Raw genomic sequence first — 22,946 nt, 5'->3', positions numbered from 1 at the left:
TTCAGAGAATTACCAGCGCAAAAGCGTTTATACTAAAGGCTATGTTCTCATATTTAGTACTTACTTCCATATTCATGTCAACATGTTAACATGTAAAAGTATAAAGAGCAGTGGAAGCGAGGCCTCACTTCAATGCATTGCATTTCAACCCGCGAGGTTTCGGGTCAATTCGTGGCCAGTGTGTGAAAGTCAGAGTTTATATACAGTTCATCACCGGAGTTCGCAGCCAGTAAAATAATTGTTATATAATAAAGACTCTATCCGTGAACTAGGTGACCTGGAATTTTCTTTAGAATAGAAATATGTTAAATGAAGATATTCAGCAATATAATTAAGATATGTCAATAATAGATTATTAATGTGTTTTCAACAATACAATGATAAATATTATTTTAGATTAATTTAACAATAATTATTCCACCATATTGACTATTGTATTAAGCATGAGCGCGATGATTCTCGAAACTGTTAATAATCGAATCATATAGCAATGTCCGACAAACCACTAAAACAGGTTTGTTCGAAGAATGCGCCTATAAATACGGATACTTCGCGTGTGGCCAGTTGACTCGTATGTTTTAGTTTAACTTCCATTCTTCTTTTGGTTTTCTGTTTTGTATCTAAAAGTTTATGACCAGCAATATGTAATAATGTAAAATAAGCCGCGAAAACGCCGCGTAACATCCCTTACTGCCTGTGATGCAGCTAAGAACTGCACAGAAAAAGACATTCGCTATCATTGATCTCATTCATTGAACTATCAACGCCGTTTAGCTTTTTTAAAGATATTTCTTGTTAAATTTTAAACTTCTTTTCTTGTTTCCAATGTTAACATTTATCGATTTAACACATTTGTTGACAAACTCCATTACATGCCAAAAGCTGTTTAAAGGTCCCTTTAAGTCAATATGACTTTTTGTGTAAGCGTTTGTTGACATCAATGTATATAATTAAATTAAAATCAGCTAACCAATACTCTATAGAAACTTGAACTTCCATGATACTGTACATGCACAACAGGCAATTATTAAAACCCAATTATCGTTTATGAAAACATAAGGGTTTTCTTCTTCTAACCTAAGCCTCAATTTAGCCCTCCTACATTTTCGAGCCATTCATATGTTTCACTGTTGAGAATATATTGCCGAGCCCATGCAGTCTCTTAAAGGCCTAGATATAGCTACGCCAATGTCTATTTATAATGAATGTATAAAAACAGACACAACAGAACAATCATGAAGATTTTTTGAACATTCAACAGGAAATCAATTGTTTGCATACATGTTTAGTTAAACCAAACCTCTTTCACAAATAATTTAGAATCTAATTACACAAAAGCATTTATTACAGCCATTTCACATTGCAGATTATCCTCAATTATAACTGGACTTAAACCTTTAAACCAGACCACAGGTGTCAATTATAGCCCAATTAGCCCCCAAGCAAAGGCAAGTGGCCTGGCAAACAAAGTAATAAGACATATTCTGCAAATGCCCTGCCAGGGGCTTATCAATTCAACATTGTTGATGTATTGGATCCTTTAAATGCCGGAAAGCTAAATATGACATAGACTTCCAAATTTACTTTGAAAAATAATGTTCCTACACATTAATCGACAGTCATAATTATAAAAAGTATTGTCTTAAATTATTGATATAAATATTTTTTTATTGCAAAGTTCATTTTTGTTTTAAGACGTTTAATTTAGACAATAAATTATGTTATTGAAGAAAAAAAAACAGTTGCTTTGTATCATAAACCTGTTGATACTTATTTTGTTATTACTGATAATAATAGAACAACACATCTTTATTTATTAATCAGCAGAGCAAAAAATGACCACAGCATAGATCAATGAACCCAAAGAAAATATTCATGGATCCTCTGGCAACATAAGTAATTAGCAGAATGCATGGTAAAACACATGTTCCAGGCATCAGGCCACATTTAGTCAGGTGAGATCTAGGTAACAAAATCTACACATTGAGTATTGCAGACACAACTGCTGTATCTGAATCACATCCACAAATCAGATATTGCTTTTTTGCACTCAACCAACGATTTAATGTTTGGCTCTGCCATGTCAGGTATGCATTTATGGTCAGCAAATAACCAAAGGCAGGTACAGAATCATGTGAATGTTTCTGCCAAAGATTGTCCATGCACTACCTGTATGAGCATCAACATCTGTGAGGTATGGCAGAGTCAACACTCAGAACAGTAATACAAATGAGTCTCACTTTGAGAAAACTAGGCTTAACCCTTTCAGTGCTGGAACCGAATTTTGAAGGCCTTTGCAAACAGTTTGGATCCAGATGAGACGCCACAGAAACGTGGCGTCTCATCAGGATCCAAACTGTTTGCTATTCTGATAGTTTTTTGAAAAAAATCGAAGAAAATGCTAATTTTAGAAATTCAGCAGACGACATTTTAGCAGACGACAAATTTCCCAGCATGCAAAGGGTTAATTCATGTGCATAAAAAGTCATTAGCATTTGCACTCCCCACAGGCAGTCAGGGACAACTCTTGCACTCCCCACAGGCAGTCAGGGACAACTCTTGCACTCCCCACAGGCAGTCAGGGACAACTCTTTCCGTTTTTGCGTAGTTTTTTTTTCATTCCAAGGAATTCTCTTTTTTAGCAAAACAAAGTGTAGGCAATAAGTGTCATCTATGATTAGCCTGTCCGCACTGCACAGACCAGGGCCCTCACACTACTTTGAGGGAAGGGGTCCGCAGCCCTTAGGAAGGGGAATTTTCGCGGCGTTTCCCTTTTTTGGGGATTTTTTTACTTTCTCTCTCATTATTTCATTTGTACATGTTTGCAATATATTCATTGCATTGTTCATAATTTAGTATGTTTGAAAAGAGATAATAATCATGAGACACATCTTTCTATATAAAAAAAAAAAAAAAAAAATTTTTTTTTTCTTTTTTTTTTTTTTAGGGGGAATTTTTCCCCCCAAAAGGGGAAAAAAGTATACTTTTCAGGTGGGGGACTGCCGCCGAAATTCGGCGGCAGATTTGATAGATTGAGGGCCCTGCAGACTAATCTGGGATTGCACTTTAAGTACATGCGTAAAACCATGAAAACAAGGCTTTAATGGGACCAGTTTGAGATTTTGTTTTGAGAAATGGGAATTTTTGCCACTCTTTTTCACTTTCGACTTATTGACCACAAAAACTAAAGTAAAGAATTTCAGCGTGCCTAATTGAATCCATTCTTTGTGACACTAACCATGTTATAAAAGCTGTAGATCCCAACTGTTATGCTGTTGGACTTTCCACTAGTTGCGAAACATTCATTATAAGGAAAATATTGTTGACGGACAATGTCTTTTCAAACAAACATGCATATCACCGCACAATTGTTTTCAAGAACACTCTTACAGGGGAAAATGTACATTTTAAAGGGATCTTTTCACGCTTTGGTAAATTGACAAAATTGAAAAAAGTTGTTTCAGATTCGCAAATTTTCGTGTTAGTTATGATATTTGTGAGGAAACAGTAATACTGAACATTTACCATGCTTTAATATAGCCATTATATGCATCTTTTGACGATTATAAAACCTAAAAATTATAAAGCGTTGCAACGCGAAACGATTGAATAATTTGGAGAGTTCTGTTTTTGTCGTTAAATTTTGTATAACTACGAAGATTGCTTATATAAGGTATAAAATACGTAAAGAATATGTACTCGGCGGAATAGCTCAGTAGGCTAAAGCGTTTTTACTTCAGGACTCTGGCAGGACTCCAGGGGTTACTGGTTCGAAACCTGCTCCGGGCAATGTTCTTTTCCTTTTTTAATTTTATTCTTGATTTTTTACTGGAGCTTTTACAATCCAATGTTTACATTTATCAATATAAAGCATTTAATGAATAAGTTAAAAAATGCCAAAATCTGTGAAAAGGCCCCTTTAACAGTACCGGTAATGAAAAATGTTAGGTTACACTGAAGTGAAAAATCCTGAGCTCCAACGGCGCTTAAACCAGGGTCTCCTGAGTTGTAACCAGAAACTCTACCGTGTGGCAAAATATAAAGCAAGCCCCTTACAAATGCAGTTAGAGTGTCTGCTGATCATTCTGGAGACCCTGGTTCTATCATCGGAGCTCAGGATTTTTCACTTTAAAACTTAAAACTAGACGAATTTGAGCGGTGTAATGTAAAAGTAATGTAACGTAAATACTAACCCAGCCATCAAATTAATAGAGAGTTCCTTAAACTTAGCCATTGTTGAAGTAAGGAACTGGCTTCGACTAAATGTGGAATGTTTTAGTTTTCCAAAATGAAACTTTTTACCACCCTGTTTGAAAATGATGTCACTGGATTTTGTTGACTTTCTCTGATGTTTCCTTGTCATATTATATTCGGTGTATCAGTAAAAGAACATCTAATTTGACAAAAATCCTTTCATCCAGTCAAATCTCGCATTCTTTAATTTTCCAAAATAATAACTGATTTTCCCCATATTAAACTTTTTTATTTAAACAGGTGTCCAACTATAAATATTTTTCTTGTAAGAATCACCAATAATCCTGTTACTTCTTTTCACACAGCATGACCAAAGTAAATATTCTACACTTGTTTCGTTATGGCCATATTTTCCCCCTGAATACCTCTTTCTCTAATTACATGATAAGTTATTGCTTAGGGCTACATTATACTATGATGTTTGGCCATGTTTTTAGCAAAGCCATGTGAATGTGACACCCTACATTCATCCTAGCAAGGCAATAATTTAAATAACTGTAAATGTGGACATTAAAATGCATCACTCAGCAAGACATGTACACTAAAATATAACTGTTTCTGAATATAAAAACTACCATATAAATGGCAATGTAATATTAATAAATCGGGCTTCATTTATCTGTCTGCATTAATCCTGAAATAAAGATTAATCCAGAATATCAAAATAATACTCATGAAAAATAAAAGTTATAATGAACAAGAGCTGTCACCAAAGGATGACATATGTCCCCGAAAAACGCTTTTTCCAAACCTCAATGCAGGTTTCGAAACCTAAACGCGGACCCTTTTAAAGTTCAACGTCAAGGTCAAAGGGGTCAAAATTTGTGTGCGAATGGAAAGACCTTGGCCATATACACATGCATACCAAATATGAAGGTAACATCTGAAGTGTTATAGAAGTTATGAGCATTTTTCAAAAAAGTGTGATTGACAGACATTCAGACAGACAGTGCAATCACTATATGCCCACCTTTGGGGGCATAATACATTCAGACAGACAGTGCGGATCACTATATGCCCACCTTTGGGGGCATAATACATTCAGACAGACAGTGTGATCACTATATGCCCACCTTTGGGGGCATAATACATTCAGACAGACAGTGCGATCACTATATGCCCACCTTTGGGGGCATAATACATTCAGACAGACAGTGTGATCACTATATGCCCACCTTTGGGGGCATAATACATTCAGACAGACAGTGTGATCACTATATGCCCACCTTTGGGGGCATTATACAATTACATTGATAATGAGCAAATTAGAATTCTATAATTGATAAACATATACATAATTTCTTCTTTATCATGTGAATTACCTAATTACACAGCAGCATTCAAAATATGACAAGTAAATTAACAGACATACAATAAAGTTAATTTTGGTTTGTTGGCACTTTTCCCTTCTGACCCCAATTTGTTGCGCTGCCAGATTCTTCACTTGTTTACTGGTTTTCAAAGTTGAATTGCAGATCATTTTTGCTAAATTCACTTAATAAGTTGGAGGAAATGTTTGCTTCTCTGCAGCACATTCACAATTTTTTTTTTAAATAAACTAAAGAATGTTTGAAGAAGATTTGGAAGAATTCTTCATGTTTTAACATATTCTTAGTAAATTGGGAATCATTAAGAAGAGTTTTAAAATAACTATTTTTTGCCAACCTTCTAACCTTATTTATATTGGAAAAAGTTGTTTTTTTGGCCGAACAATTGAAGCTCATAACCCATAGATATATCAAAGTGTATCTTTTGAATTGATAACCAAAAGATCAAGTAATATAACAAGTTGTGTAGTGGATTATGGTGTCTGCCAATAGATACAGTCGAGAGTTCCCAAGTGTAATTCCCACTCACAGACCCTTCTCATGTTGAAAGTACAAAACTCTAGAAAATCTGGTATTTATACAGCTTTTAATGGAATCAAACTAAAATATCTTGGGTAAAAAGAAAACGGAAATTGTCTTTACCTATTCACGGCTACTTTCCTAAATCGATCCAAACTTTTTGATTTATGCAACACCATGGCGGAAAACTTCGAAGAAATATTGAAATGTTTAATCCGCAAAATAATATCATTTACTGACAAGGCTACAATGTGATCACAACTACGACTGAAAGAAAACTGCAACTCCTTTATCGATCTCGTCGCATTCTTAAATACATTTATTCATTATCAATTTATTGCATCAGTTGCCACTTTGAGGCGACACAAGATCCGTGCAAAAACACAAGTCACATTGTTCTGTCAGTTTCTCTTGTTTTTTCCGAGTGCTCTTATAAATGATGGGTGCATCTTGCTAGAATTCTTTGTGAAGTGGTTGTCAAGTAGTAATATCTGCTGACGACCTTTATCAACATTATGTATCAAAGAAGTCTTGTTACAGAAAAATAAATATACACTAACACATTTCATTCACCTAATTTTAGTTGTTTTTGATTTATCACAGAATCCAGATTCAGACAGCAAGACGGACATCCTGGCTTGGGGCCACAGGGTGGAGGTTGTGGGTAAAACCTGTCGTTGAGTCCCCTTCAGTAAAATCAGTAGAAGAAAAATAAAACGTCTATACTTTTTACAGAGAAAAAGAAAATGACAATGCGACAAGCATCTTGCGATGTTGGGTGTTGAAACCCTAGATCTGAAGTTCGAAATGTTGCCATGTTAAAGAAAAGATGGTACCTTTTTGAAAACAATTACAGTCCACTTTATAAGTATTATCGTGTGCTGTTTGAATTGCTTGTATATTTACATATTGTAAAAAAAGGCTTAAGTAAAGATTTATCATGATAGCTTTCCAAATTTTGCAGTCATTATAACTCTGGCAGCCATTATTCCAAATCAGGGCAGATCTGAACAATAAATCAAAGTATACATAATTATGTTTATTATGGAAAATAAACATACATACAAAGGAACTGTTGCATATCTGCTCATTAGACTATAAAATAAACCCTGAGAGAAGATATTTTTCACATATATAAACACCATCAGATAAGCTATCACATATGCAGATGAGAAAATGGCCGATAATGGCCTGGGAATCTGGTTGTAAATTTTCACAAGGATCTGTTTCTTCTCAACACAACTTCAAGGCAGATTTTCACATGTACAATGATGTAGCCAAAGTTTGTACGTTTCCATGTCACAGTGATCATATGGCAGATTTTCACATGTACCTTTATGTAGCCAAAGTTTGTATGTTTCCATGTCATTCAGTGGTCATATGATAGACCTGTTGGATTATGTATAGAAGGGCTTACTTTACAGTTTAAGCACTTTAAATCAAAGAACTGAGGCGCTCACCGAAGATCCTTACTGACTTAACAAATCTTACCAGTTTTATGATGTTTGTATAAACAAGAAACCGTCCGAGACGGGTGATGCTCCCCAAAGGTTTTTTTTGTCACAATATTGCACTATATATTCAGATAAAAGGAAACGTCTAGTAGTTGGGGGGACAAGAATTGCACTAAATGTACAGTTAATGGAAAATTTCAAAGGGCAATAACTCTGTGAAAAATCATCCGACCAGAAACGGCTGATAATATGCACATCTCCTCTTGGTAGTGAAGCTTCCCATAAAGTTTAATTGAATTCCAGTCATTAATTGCTGAGAAATAGCCCGGAAAAAACTTGTGCAGGGACGGACACACGCATGGACAGAAGAAGCGGCGACTATATGGTCCCCCCAAAAAATTTTGGGGGAGCATAAAAATGTGTCAATCTGACCTGGCCTGGCAACCATGTTTTCGAATGGACCTGAACGATCTTTTAATTCAGCCGAGATATCATTAAATGTTGCATCAGAGAGTGTTTACATGATCAATGTTGATTCAGGATGACACACAATGAACATTATGGACAAAAGGTGCACAAAGATGCTAAAGTGAGCTAAAAAATATGTTGTAAATTCAAGCCATCTACAAATCCTCCAGAACAGGCTGAACTAACCAAATGTATATATTATGTTTTTGAGTCTTAATTGTTTGTGCTTAGAAGCCTCACAGTCATGCAAGATATAGGTTACATAATAGATGCATTGTAATCACACAATTAAATACCATCAACTTCCACTTACATAACACTCTCAGTCTTACAATCTAGTCTTTTACAGGACAGGGTTATAACCAAACTCTCTTGAACTTAACAGCCTACTGTCTCACAACCAGAATTTAAATGTATGCTACGCAGACAATGGCAAAACAATAATATTACAAGAACAAATTCAGATACCAGTACATGATCATAACAGTTACTTATGGGTTATGATCACCTGCCCCTTGAACTCAAATGTCTGACAGTATAGGAGATTTACTGGCATGTAACCTATGTCAGTATCAAGATTTACTAGCATGCAAGCTATGTATTGACCTAGAATTTAACAATATTTACAACCTATTTTATCGGAGAGTTATCATTCAGCTGTCTGTTGAAAACATTCCATCATCTTATGTAAGATATCGGGAGTGAATTTTTTTGTCTGCAATTTTAATTAATAGTTATAAATAATATGGGCGTTATTCACATTTTGCACAGGTTAATTAAAACTCAATTACACTGTGTAGGTGTGCGCAAGTGTTGATATCGTAAAATCTGAATAAATCTTTCTCTCTATATATATACTGATAAGCTTAAAAAAAGAAGATATTTAAGTGCCAGTTGTATTTAGACACATTTTTGTTTACATTGTCATATTTTAGGTGTACATTGGAACAATTATTGTATGTTCAGTGTTACAAAGTTGCATCAATTTTACCCTTAAATAAAAAAAAATCCAAAAATGGCTTGAAAACAATTTGGAATATACCCATTCAGAAACAACAAACAAATTAACAAACCTTTCTGTTTTACCAGTACACTACTTTTCTCTGACAACCAATACCCTAAAGGCAATAATGCACACCACTGAAAGACAAATATTCTAAAAGCAGTTATTATCATTCCTTATATAATGATAGACTTCATCATCTCAATTCTGAAGATCTTCAGTTTCTAAAGTGATACTTACAGTAACTTAACTCCGGGTACATAATTGTGTCACAGGATAAGCCATTCCCTCTTAGAGGCAAAGTGAAAATGGCTATGTGCAAACAGCATACATGTACAACCAGAGCAGCCTGCCAGGAACTAGCAGTCTGTTCAGGTTTCATGCTGTTTGCTGCTGATCAGTATCTAAGGGTTGGACATATAGCCATAAAAACTTGATTCTAGTAAAAAAGGTCTTAAATTAAATTTAACTTTGCAAAGGACTACATTATAATGCGTCAAAATATGTATCAAAGTGGGAAAGGGTTAAACACCCCTGGATCAGTAAGAAGAATTCAATGCATTGTTTTCCATGTAGCACACAATGCCCTACATTTGAGTCATGTGCTTCAATTATCCAACATTATCTTTTTCACCCTAATTATGTTATTTACTTATCATTTGCTGGACATCCATAGCTTTTTTGAAGCTGCATTTCTACCATCTGGTGCAAGACAGTTTCAGCCATAACTAATGGGAATATAATCAGGTATTCACTGCATATCTAAACTGCCACCTCTTCACAATAACACGTACATATTTCAATAACTCAATTACACATGCGAGTCCTCAATCATGACAAAAAAAGCCCTGTGACCATTTTTACAGAATAAGCGTTATTTTGTCTTTAACAATGAAATTATATTAATGTTACTCACTTCACATAAGTCCTTCTCTGGAAGTGTTAAATGTATGTGCATGAAGTGTCGTCCCAGATTAGCCTGTGCAGTCCACGCAGGATATTCAGGGACAGCACTTTTCACTTTTATGGAATTTTTTTTTACAGGAAGTCTTTGATAAGCCAAACCTCAGTCTAGAAGGAAAGTGACACACTGCACAGTCTAATCTGGGACTTCACTACGCACATGCATTAAACCCCATTTTCCCAGAACGGGACTCCCTGAGAATTGTGACTCCATGCTGGGTATGCTACTAGCCATAAGAGAAAAAGCCATGTTTCTGGCACAAACCTGGGACCTCCTTTTCTGTTACGAATATGGGGAACATGATTGTAGGCTAACAGTTAGCTAACTCAATAAATGGAGACAACACTATATATATATAACACCAACTGGAAATGATCCCAAAACATTAATACATTATTTGAACAATAAAGTTCAGATTTTAAATAACTGACTGCTCATTTATATTCCTACCTGACTTGGTATGTTGAATTATCCAACTGTGAACAATTTCGAAATATCCAAATGTGAACAACTTTAAAACATCCAAATGTGAACAATTTTGAAACATCCAAATGTGAACAATTTTGAAACATCCAAATGTGAACAATTTTAAAACATCCAAATGTGAACAATTTTGAAACATCCAAATGTGAACAATTTTGAAACATCCAAATGTGAACAATTTTGAAACATTCAAATGTGAACAATTTTGAAACATCCAAATGTGAACAATTTTGAAACATCCAAATGTGAACAATTTTGTAGTATCCAGATGTGAACAATGCTGTAATACCAAAATGTGAACAATAATTCAAATATGGTTTATCCACTTGTGTCCCATACTCTTTTGTTTGTTTTTTGTTCAAAGGTTCATTTGAGCACTGTACCTGCAAATGTCACTTGTTTAACCTATGTTAACACATTCTTCAGGTGCTCCAAAGGCATATCCTGGTACAGTCTGAATAGTTCAAAATCTGTCACAACAAGAAATGAAAAACCTTTTCAATTATTCCTTTAGATGGCACTTGGCTGAAGCAATCAAACTCAGATATTGGCAGTGTTAAACAAGTAACTAAAATGCTTAACAGCTAAGGTTTACATTCAAATGAACCTAATTCAACACTTTATCTCAACAAGCACTGGAGAAGCCAATACAGCAGACCAGCTGATCCATTAACACAGTGAGTAAACATTCCACAGATCTAGTGCGGCAATCTATGAATCTATACCCCAGAACAGACACTGGCCGATAAATGGAGTCTAACTATATATCTATAGCCTCAGGGTTGCAGAAATATTCCAAACTTCCAGTTAATAAACTGCCAATTTCACCTTCTACACCAATATGCAACAGCAATATGCAACCTGTATTTCCTGTAACTTTTATCACTTAAAGAACACCAGCCGTCTCTGACTAAGGAATGTTATATGTTTCTTTGCTGCAGACTTTTCTTTTTATTAACAAAAATCATATCTGGCTATGCTTTATAATGTGTTTTAAGTGTTTGAAATGTAAAATTGAAGTAACGTGTTTGATTTGAATAATTTCCTTTTTTCCAGTCAACTGTATACACAAAGAGAGCTAATGTTTCCTTATGCATTCAGTTGAAACAACACAATGCCAATTGTTATAATTATGTTTCAGATTCAAAGCGCTGTTTAAAAACGGAATATATAGTTTACGTACACTTATTGTTAACATAGTATGTTTGGTCATGGAATTTAAAAGACAAGTACAAAGTCTCTATATTTGTTAACAAGCCTTAAAAAATAAGATTCTTGCTCTGGAAAACAGGCTTAACCCTTTGCATGCTGGGAAATTTGTCTTCTGCTAAAATGTCGTCTGCTGAATTTCTAAAATTAGCATTTTCTTCGATTTTTTCAAAGAATACTATCAGAATAGCAAACAGTTTGGATCCTGATGAGACGCCACGTTTTGTGGCATCTCAAAGGCCTTCAAAATTCGGTTCCCGCACTGAAAGGGTTAATTCCAATATAAAGTGTTGTCCCATATTTGCAAGTGCAGACTGTACAAGCTAAATCATGGATGACATGTGCACTTTCTGCCTAAACTTTTGTAAAGAAGAGACTTCTTTTAAATTGAAAAATACAATAACAACGGAAAATAACATCCCTGAATAGCCTGAGTAGACTGCACATACAATACACAGGCTAATCAGGGACGACATTTCCCACACTTGCATTCAGCCCTGTTACACAGGCTAATGAGGGACGACATTTCCCACACTTGCATGCAGCCCCGTTTCACAGAGTGAGGTTCATACATGACTTGTGACATAATTATGACCTTTGATTGATTTTCAACCACTGAATCTCAGGACTCACCATGAATATTACAACTAGAGCTTTGTCACAGGCGTGACATATACCCCCACATGCCGCATTGACACAGACTATTTTGCATGCTTCACAAAACGAGAGAATCTAATTTATGGCGATTTTTAAGAATTATTATGCCATTATCATTTATGGCCATTTTTGACCTTTGAACTCAAAGTGTGACCTTGACCTTGGATATATCAACGTAATTCTTTCGGGCGACACACTGTCCAGTGATAGTGAACAATTAATGTGCCATAAGATTTTAAAATCTCACAATGAACGACATAGTTATGGCCCAGACAAGCTCATTTATGGCCTTTTTTTACCTTTGAACTCAAAGTGTGACCTTGACCTTGGAGGTATCAACGTAATTCTTTTGCGTGACACACCGTCCAATGATGGTGAACAAATGTGCCAAATGATTTTAAAATCTCACAATGAACGACATGGATAAATAATGGCCCAGACAAGCTCATTTATGGCCATTTTTTATCTTTCAACTCAAAGTGTGACCTTGGAGATATCTACATAATTCTTTCACGTGACACACCGTCCAATAATGGTGAACAAATGTGCCAAATGATTTTAAAATCTCACAATGAAGACATAGTTATTGCCCGGACAAGCTCATGTATGGCCATTTTTGACCTATTAACTCAAAGTGTGACCTTGGCCTTCGAGATATCGACCTAATTCTTTCGCACAACACACCGTCCAATAATGGTGAACACATGTGCCAAATGATTTTAAAATCTCACAATAAATGACAAAGTAATTTCCCGGACAAGCTCATTTATGGCCATTTTTGACCTTTGAACTCAAAGTGTGACTTTGACCTTTGAGATATCAACGTAATTCTTTTGCGTGACACACCGTCCAATGATGGTGAACAAATGTGCCAAATGATTTTTAAATCTCACAATGAACGACATGGATAAATAATGGCCCAGACAAGCTCATTTATGGCCATTTTTTACCTTTCAGTGGCCCGTACAAGCTTTCCGGACAGACCGACCGACCGACAAAGTTACCCCTATATAGCCCCCATTACCAATGGTAATGGGGATATAGTTAATGAAACCATGTACATACGTAGAGTCTTCATGCATCACAAACACAAAACAATATTATGATTAATCAATTATTGATGACTTCACGCTAGCATGCATTTCTGTAGGGAAATCAATATTTGACTTTGGTATACATCTGCAAAACACACAGAGGTTGTCAACACAGTTCCTAAACCCAACCTATAAAACATGCTGTAAAAGAATTGAATGATACGAATAGATTGATGAATGATAACGAAAGAGTAAAATTGTCAGTTTCTTTCAAGTCTGATGTGTTTTCTCTTATAAAAGACAATGATTCACAGTATGTTTTATTATAAGGTTAAAATGAGTAAACCAACAAACATTATACTTTAAAATTTCACTGACCTTTCGAAATTTCAAGTCATGAATCCACTTTTAAACTTGACACAACAGAACACATAGCATCCACCAGGCACACCTTAGATACAATTGATATAGTGTCTTTGTTGATTCTGGTATGGCAACACTGCCTCCACATTCCCACCAGTCTTTCAGACTTCAGTGGCTATATTGATTTCCATTAGGAATCATGTCTCTGGTTTTCCCACAATGATTGAGCCAGCTATCATGCCACCATTTGATCCCAGCAGCTGTTTTAACACCCTGAATCCTACCCTTAAAGCACTCCTTGTCCTGGAAGTTCCCATGATTTCTAAGGGATCTGTTTTCAGGGATTCATTACATTGTCGAAATGACAATTCCATTAGTTTGATTTGCTCTGGGAAAATTGGGTAAAATGCATGTGCTTTGAGAGTCATCCCTGATTAGTCTGTGCATTCTACACAGGCTATACAGGGACGACACACCAAGCCTTAACTAAGTTTTCCCAAAGACAAGACTTTCTTTTAACGAACAATACCATAAAAGTGGAAAATTGTGTCCTTGATTAGCCTGTGCATACAACACAGGCTAGTTTTGGACAACACTTACTCCTCACATGCATTCAGCCACTTTTCCGACAGTGAGGCTAAAACAGATTTTGTGAAATATTATGTTCTAGAAGAAATCAGGCTGAAGTATATATTATAAGATGTCTGTATAAACTGACACAGTAATATAATACGCATGATTCAACTTTGTTTAAACACACATTCAAGGTGTTCTTTTTCATGAATTAATAAAATGGTCATACTTTTAAAAACATGTCCTGTGCGCCAGCACAAAATCCTATATTAAGATTAGGAGTGCTGTCTATAGTGTAGTCTATGAACTAAAGACAATAACATCTTTCCTAAAGCAAATGGAATAAAATAATTCCCACTTTATTCAAAGATTTTGCAATGATTGTATCAGATTACGGATGAGTGACAGAGCAGGGACAAAGACGAGATGGTGTCTGATGGCAGAAATTTTATTTGTGAAAACGGCAAAATCAGGTTAACAGTAGCTATGTTATCTGAATATCACTGACTTCAAGACAAAACAGCTGTCCCAATCATTCAATGGGTATTGATCTGAGATCAGATTGGCCAAAGATGATTGGCTACAAATTCCAGCCCATTATCATCTGATAACAGTTGCTAACAATGCTAGGAGCAGCTCCCATTGCCTCCCCTTTACAAAACCTCCAATAGATGGAAATATCGAGCCTTTGTTTGAAATACAACACTTTACCCCAAAAATCAGTAAAATAAAGTAATAGCTTAAGTTAAAATGTGACAAGACAATCAGTGCTTTTTTAACCCTTTGCATGCTGGGAAATTTGTCGTCTGCTAAAATGTCTTCTGCTGAATTTCTAAAATTAGCATTTTCTTCGATTTTTTTCAAAGAACACTATCAGAATAGCAAACAGTTTGGATCCTGATGAGACGCCACGTTCTGTGGCGTCTCATCTGGATCCAAACTGTTTGCAAAGGCCTTCAAAATCTGGTTCCCGCACTGAAAGGGTTAAGTATGTTCACACTAGATTAGAAGTGTGCTATTTTATAATTGAATTCATTCAGCTTTAGAAAATTGCCCGAATAAATAATAGGCAAAAGTGGCGAACTTGTTGAGTTAATACAATTTTTGAATGATTATATTTTAAGATTGTAATTATTGATATAGTGAAAATCCATACCTGTAATTTGTAATGTTGAGTCCTTGTATTTGCCTAATAAATATTTCTATGTCGTCTTGATTGATAATGTATGCATAATGACATCGAACTAGTGCTTTGAATAAATAATTTATTTACTTTTCTCATGCAGGTTAGAAATGCTTTGCAATATGAGCTTTTAGGGAATGCAAATTATAGATTAAGATAGCGCACCTCTAATGATTCCCCGCGATTTATTTAACGATCATTGCCGATCTTCAATGATCGGTTATTTCTGAGAGATGCATTTTATTTTTTTCAAACTTCGAACTTTGATATGTGTTTACCTAATTCATTGGGATTTACATTATTTTCACTATAAATATCTACTTTGATCCAATTATCATCTGAAAAATATGATTTCGCGATTTTATCAAAGATCGGCAAGCCTTTTTACCTGTTTACTTATGAATATCTAATTTAAGGTTGCACTGATGTGAAGTTGTCGTGGCCGAGTGGTTAAGGCGATGGACTAGAAATCTTTTGGGATCTTCCCGCGCAGGTTCGAATCCTGCCGACATCGCATACTTTTTGCGACGCGTTTTATTTCTTTTCTCATGTAATTTGATTTAATATAGCATATAAGCTATGTTTATTGTTAAATATGTTGAAAATTGTATGCACATCCTTCAATTTTTAAAATTAAAACAACGTTATGGCTAAATTGGATAATTTACCTCTGAAAATACGAATGATGCATGTTGCATTTTTATTTTTATTTCAAAAAGTAAACGGTGAATCTGTCTATTTCTTGGTATTTTTGCTGTATATAGTGTTTCTATAAAAAATTAGTTTAAAATATAACTTAAATGATACTATTTTGAATTTTATGACACTTTGTTTTTAACCGAACCAATTTTTACTTGGCTGAAATCACTTACATTTCATGGCGCTATTCCATAGATAAAAATTTGTAAAAAATAAATGTCTGTAAAAGAATACTTATTTCATCTTGTTTAAATTTTAAACACCTTTACTGCATCTGTACACACCAACTACATGCCCATATTTGGAAATTTGAATGAATTATGGAACTTTTATATACCCCAGGGATGAAAATAAACTGGACAAAAGCCGAGAGTGAGGGTGGTTTTGCAAAAATTGGTATATTTTTTTTTTAAAGCATGGAAAGCCTACCTGCAAATTTGCATGTAGTTCAGTGAAATGATGCTGATTAGGAAAATAATTAATAAAATTATATTTGGATATGTGCCGGCATTAGGGGTGCGCTACCTTAAATTATATTTTGATGTTATTGTAAAGGCTACTTATTCTCCTTTAGCTAGTATTACATTTTGGAAGGAGTAAGTGAAATGCAAAGATCTTTACAAATTTTTAGCATTTTAAGTGCTGTGTGTCGTTATCCAAATTTTCTTTCATATACTTCAGGATAAGTTAGCAGAACTTAAACTATAGAAATCATTACAAGAGCACTGCATTATAAACACTGGTGCCATGCTTGGCTACGGGTGCAGTTTTGAATAAATGAAAGCTTGCCAGAATTTTTTTGATTTTTTTGGAGGTCACAGTGACCTTGACCTTTGACCAAGTGACCCAAAAATGGGTGTGGCATATAGAACTCATCAAGGTGCATCTACATATGAAGTTTCAAAATTGTAGGTGGAAACACTTTGATTTTAGAGCCAATGTTAAGGTTTTAGCACGAGGCAGTCGTCGGACGTCAGATGTCGGACGACGAGCTGGCTATGACAATACCTCAGGTTTTCTCTGAAAACACCGAGCTAAAAATTGTCAATGTAACATGTTGTTTTAAATTGTTATTGCATGCAATAAAAAATATTCTTCTTGAGGGAAATATCCTTGTTTTTAGTTGTCTTTCTTACCAAAAGTAATCAAAGCTTTCTGTGTTTTGATAAAATCCAAATCCAATTAATTTGATAGCAATTAATTTTTACTATAGTAAAATACAGTCACACAGATTACAAACTGCGACAAAATAAACTTTTTAACTGTAAAGTCAAGTAAATATACAGATATTTTTTAGAAACAACCAGATACTAAATAGTAAAATCAAAACGGTATTTACCTACTTGCCTGGTTTATTAGATATTAACTCAGAGGAAGACATTGCAGTAAAGCTTTAAAAGCAGATCAAAACCCAGTGGGTGCCGAAATATAATCAACATTATCAAAGTTTTGTTGAACAGTGGAGTGAAGTTTATCAACATATCCATAGGTAATGTTGATCCACCACAGAAAGTAGATTGCCTAAAATTTCACATCAAGTGGAATTTAATAAGTTTTGATGAAATATTGAGTCAGTTTAACTTATAATCGTTTTATAATTTATCATCCAATTTCATTGGCATTTATTTGATCTAGAAGCAATTAAGGCCTTAATCTACCCTATGAAACAGTAGATTGATGACTGATGATTTGTTTTATATACATCGATTATAATTGGAATCCTAGTGCACACAGTTGCATACATTAGTTTGTATTTCCTCATAATTATTTCTGCAGTAATGGATGTTGATACATACATAAAATGTACCACAAACAATTCGGAACTGCCGGACATTAAAGGGGCCTTTTCACAGATTTTGGCATGTTTTGTAGTTTGTCATTAAATGCTTTATATTGATAAATGTAAACATTAAATTTTAAAAGCTCCAGTAAAAAATCAAAAATATTATTTAAAAAAGGAAAAAAAAGTAGCTCGCAGCAGGGCTCGAACCAGTGACCCCCAGAATTCTGAAGTAAAAACGCATTAGCCAACTGAGCTATCCTGCCAAGCATACATTAGATGCGTATTTTATACATTATATAAGCAATCTTCGTAGTTTCACAAATTTAAACGACAACAACAGAACTCTCCAAATTATTCAATCATTTCGCGTTGCAACGCTTTATAATTTTTAGGTTTTTAAATCGTCAAAAGATGCATATAATGGCTATATTAGACCATGGCAGATGTTCAGTAATACTGCTTTCTCACAAATATCATAACTAAACCGAAAATTTGCGAATCTGAAACAACTTTTTTCAATTTTGTCAATTTACCAAACCGTGAAAAGATCCCTTTAAAGCAGCCGTCACAAACATTCAACTCAAACACATCCAGATAGTTCTCGTCAACCTTTTCCAGTCTTTCCTAAATCAAATGGTGGCTGAAATTGGGGCAACTGACATTAGCGCAAGCACTTAAGTTGATGGTTGGTCGTTTGTCAAGTTACCATGATACTGGCTTATTAATATGGCCTGATCAAACAAACCTACACCCAAAAGCACATTGTTTTACTTGGAATTTGCCCACCCATATGAAAGTGTCTTTGTGAATGACTTACCATGCCTATGAGGGTACCATTACACTGACTAAAGCAAGTCCCACTTAAATTTCACATCTGAAATTAAATCTTGGTCATTGCAAATGATTGATGTAGGTATCCACTTACAATGAGTCAATTGCCTCTTCTCTTGGTATAATTTGTTACGTATAAAAGCAAAGAAGTATATACATTTTCATATATTCTTACAAGAACAATTCCCCAACTACCCTTTGTCAGAGTTTGTCAATTTAGTGGTATGCAACCGCTAAGTTAATCAGCTAAGACAGTAGGTGATTCAACGTCTACAAACTTAGTGGTAGGCAACCCCAGGTAGAACTGTCAATTTTCATAGAGGTAGGACATCACTTGCAAATGCATATTAAATGAACGTAAATCTGCCAGCTCAGTGAAATAGCAGCTTGAAAAGCAATTTCTTTGAAGTTACATCTACATAAGATGCATAGGATGTTTATTACTTGGAACTCCACCAAGAAATTCATGGCCTGCAGAATATATATAGGCCTGGGTCTCAAAAGTAGAAAAATAATGAAGCCATCATTTTTATGGAGTACATGCTATAATATTTGCTTAAAACTGAACAACATGGTGCATTTTGTGCGTGTGTTTTTGTTTTATCTATTGAAGATTTTATTCGGCATTTCAGTTTGTCTTTAATATGGCAGTTTGTGAACACCGAAACTTCTTAAAATGCTGAACTAATATTTCAATGCATTGAAACTATTATATCCATTTAATTGTAATCTGATACAAGTGTATACCAGTATTACGTAATGACATACAAAACTGTTGCTGTAAAATGTTCTAGTTTCCCAATAAATGTTTGCTGGGATATGCAATTGCAGGTACTGCAATAAAAAAAAAGGATTGTAACAAGATACTTAAAAAAAATCCTAGTAACATTTGCCAAAATTACAGTTGTGATGTATTTCAGAAACTGTGAACTTCCTGTTTAAAAATAAAATTCTGAAACAGAGATAACAGAAGATTATTTTGGAGACTTTCCGATGCATTTGTGCCCGACCAGACACATATGTTAGTAGAAGAAACAAATATGTTAACCCATATAGATGTTGATAAGTCGGCAATTATAAATGAGTCAAGCAAATTGTTTGAGGTGTTAATGTTTTTAATTCTTTATTTTGGATTAATATATTTATGCAACGAGGATATGCAACGAGGATGAGAGTGTGTAATAGATTTTGCCGGTGTTGAGTAAACTGACTATATAATGACTCTTTTCAGAAAACAAAGAAAGCAGTTCTTTCTTTAAATCAATTGAAACATAATCAAATACAATAAAAATGTACCACAATGCATTAAAATTTATTAATATTTTTGCCTTCAATGGAAGACAAATTTGCGTCAGACATGACATGTACAATATAACGACTAATCGGTCTTGTACTTAAGTTCTCACATTTATTAAACAAGTTGATAAAGTTTCATGTCAATAAATCATAAATGACGTTTACTTTCCGTTTTTAAATGTGTCAAGTAAGCTTCAGTTTTATTGCCAATCAATACCTACAGAAATGCAATACATCATTCTGATTACACTAGTGTTTAAAACACTGAAACTGACTACCACAGCGAGTAGAACCATCAAAAGTTAAAACATTGTTGTTTTATTCAAGTTTTTAAATCTGATGCTTCTATGTTACACACTAAAAGAAAGTAACCAATACATTGCCTATCATTACAAACATGTGCATTATTGATGAATGTAAGGTATCTGGGGTGCATCGTTTGTTTTCCACTGTCAGTTAAAATACATAAATGCTGATATCTGTGCTGTTGTATAATATATACCATATGGTGCAGGCTGGAAACATGTATCTCCTTGCATGCCTAAATCTGATGTAAAGAATTTCGTGAAAAAAGTAATATTATTTCCAAATCAAAAGACTTATTAAAAGTTGAGTTTTAAAAGCTATTGTATTTGGTCAAATCTTCATATATATTTGCAATTTAATACTGTTGCAGAAAATTTAACATAAAAATATCTGAAAGTTGATGACGATGTCTGAAGTGCATATTTTCAAAATCGCTATACAAAACTTCATTGCAAATAAGAGGCATTCTGAGAAAACCAGCTTCATGAATGAGCGTAAATTGTCGTCCATGTCCACACATGCTAATCTGAGGCGACACTTTTGGCCTCGGTGTGATCTTTGTTAAGAATAAACTTCCTTTAAACACATTCCATACAGCGGAGTGTCGTCCCACGGATTATCCATATGCATTAATCGAGGTTTTCCAAAACTGCAACTCCTATACATATATCTTTTTCCATGATGGCTATGTTTCATATTCCAACAGTCAAAAGGTAAACATCATAATTATGTACTCATAAACCAATCATGGGAAATTCAAACTACGACCATAAAACTACAGCCACTATTATTGACTGACATATCCTCCGGGTATCAAACTATGTGTGCTAGCAATCAATTAGTCAGATGCCAGGAAAGACAACAAACCCCACATCTCGGAAGAAAGTGCACAATATAAGTATACATGTGATGCTCACATGAGTATTACCCAAGTTCCAAAATTGTAAGCATTACAAAAAATAAGAAAATAATTTTTAAATACACAATTTTTTTTTACTCATTGTACTCAAGTTGTAGAAAATGATAATTTGAGTCAACTTTGTTGTAAAGCTGCTTGTATTTAAGAAAATGTGCATGAAAAGAACAAAACTCAGTCTTCAGACTACATGTGTTTGACACATCAGACACTATCAAGACTGTTTAGTGGGTAAAACCAGTTCTTGACATCATTAAAAGATCTTAAGAATGTACCAAAAGTGTAGATCAAACATGTGACCTCAAGATAACTAATTCTGGGGGCACCATATCTGATAAACACCAGAATCTGAATTCATTTGAGAGAATTTACAGCATTATTTTATTCAACATAATTATGTAAGCTAAAGTTTGCAAAATAAAGGCAGTTTGCAAAATAAAGAAAGTGCCATTTTGGAACTTGGTTGCTACGGATACACAATGTTCACCTACCAGGTGCTTTTGGCTTCAGGGGTCGGGGTGACACAGGTACAGGGCTGTCTGTTAACGAGATGAGAGATGGAATACAATGTGATGTAAGTGCTGATAATGATAATGAACATTACATGACATGAAACATGGGCATACATTATGAACAATTAGTAGATGATACAATTTAAAGTATAAGAGTTTCAAAATAGTCCTTGATAAATCACATCAGTCCTTGATAACTCATATCAGTCCTTGATAAATCATATCAGGATGATGATGATGATAATAATAATAATGGATTCATTATTATAATGATACTGATTTCAGGATGTGATGGGGAGAAGGAGGATGATATTGATGATAATGATATTTATGTTAGGATGAATCAATGATGATGATGGTTACTTAATGTTGGTTTGTTATGACTCAGCAATCACAGACACAATTCAAGAAACAATCGTTCCAATAGTATCAAATGTTAATAAATTATTCATGGCATAAATATTATCACATTACAACAGTTTTTTTTTTATAATGAACATGACATGACACATGCAGCACAGAATAGCAGACTGCAGTTAAATATGCATAAAATAAGGAACAGCAGAGAAAATCAATGTTCTTCAGTTGTAAAACTGGCATAGAAGACGGATGAGTCATAGTTTGGATAAATCAATGATGGAAAGCCCGGAACCATCAGATATGAAAACATAAATCTTGTCCCTGTGTGTTTATAATGCATGTCAATCCTTGTTAGGGAGAAGTAATGGTTTTTCCTGATCTTGTATACCTGATCATTGAATCTTTGATACCTTATCACTGTTTGATATCTTTGTGTCGGTAATAAATGTAGTAATTCTTATTCAAATATTTCAAATAGTGTACAGTTGATAGGGACAACAGTACAGACAAGAACATACTACTAGTAAAGCTGTCATTTGTTTTTTTTTAAGCAGAAATGTAATCTTTTTCTGATATTGCATGATTTAATAATAATACCACATCTTTAATTTTGCATTTAAACCCTTTCCCTCTCAGAAGCAAATTTAAAATGGCTAATATTGTGCAAACAGCATAAAACCTTAACAGTCTGTGAATAACTCGCAGTCTGTTAAGGTTTTATGCTGTTTGCTGCTCATCAGTATCTAAGGGT

General features: G+C 34.5%; 1 protein-coding gene and 1 non-coding gene across 15 annotated transcripts in view; one reads left to right on the top strand and one right to left on the bottom strand.

The window, feature by feature from the left end:
• The window catches only part of LOC127839296 (disabled homolog 2-interacting protein-like), a 210,017-nt gene that overhangs the window by 52,606 nt on the left and 134,465 nt on the right, over positions 1-22,946 (bottom strand). For 9 of the 14 annotated variants that reach the window (XM_052367574.1, XM_052367575.1, XM_052367572.1 and 6 more), the window contains one exon: positions 21,815-21,862. The exons of 1 other annotated variant lie outside the window; for it this stretch is intronic. In XM_052367574.1, the coding sequence (XP_052223534.1) occupies positions 21,815-21,862 (48 nt within the window). Of the gene's footprint in view, positions 1-4,193; positions 4,396-6,224; positions 6,389-6,674; positions 6,747-10,440; positions 10,787-21,814; positions 21,863-22,946 lie in introns of those variants that run through there. 4 more of the 14 variants (XM_052367583.1, XM_052367587.1, XM_052367588.1 and 1 more) reach the window with 4 other exon arrangements.
• Positions 15,925-16,006, top strand: Trnas-aga (transfer RNA serine (anticodon AGA)). The gene has a single exon. It is a non-coding gene; the product is annotated as a tRNA-Ser (tRNA).

The sequence above is a fragment of the Dreissena polymorpha genome, chromosome 7 (genome assembly GCF_020536995.1).
Source record: "Dreissena polymorpha isolate Duluth1 chromosome 7, UMN_Dpol_1.0, whole genome shotgun sequence".
NCBI lineage: Eukaryota > Metazoa > Mollusca > Bivalvia > Myida > Dreissenidae > Dreissena > Dreissena polymorpha.
This window is presented reverse-complemented; position numbering and strand designations above follow the sequence as displayed.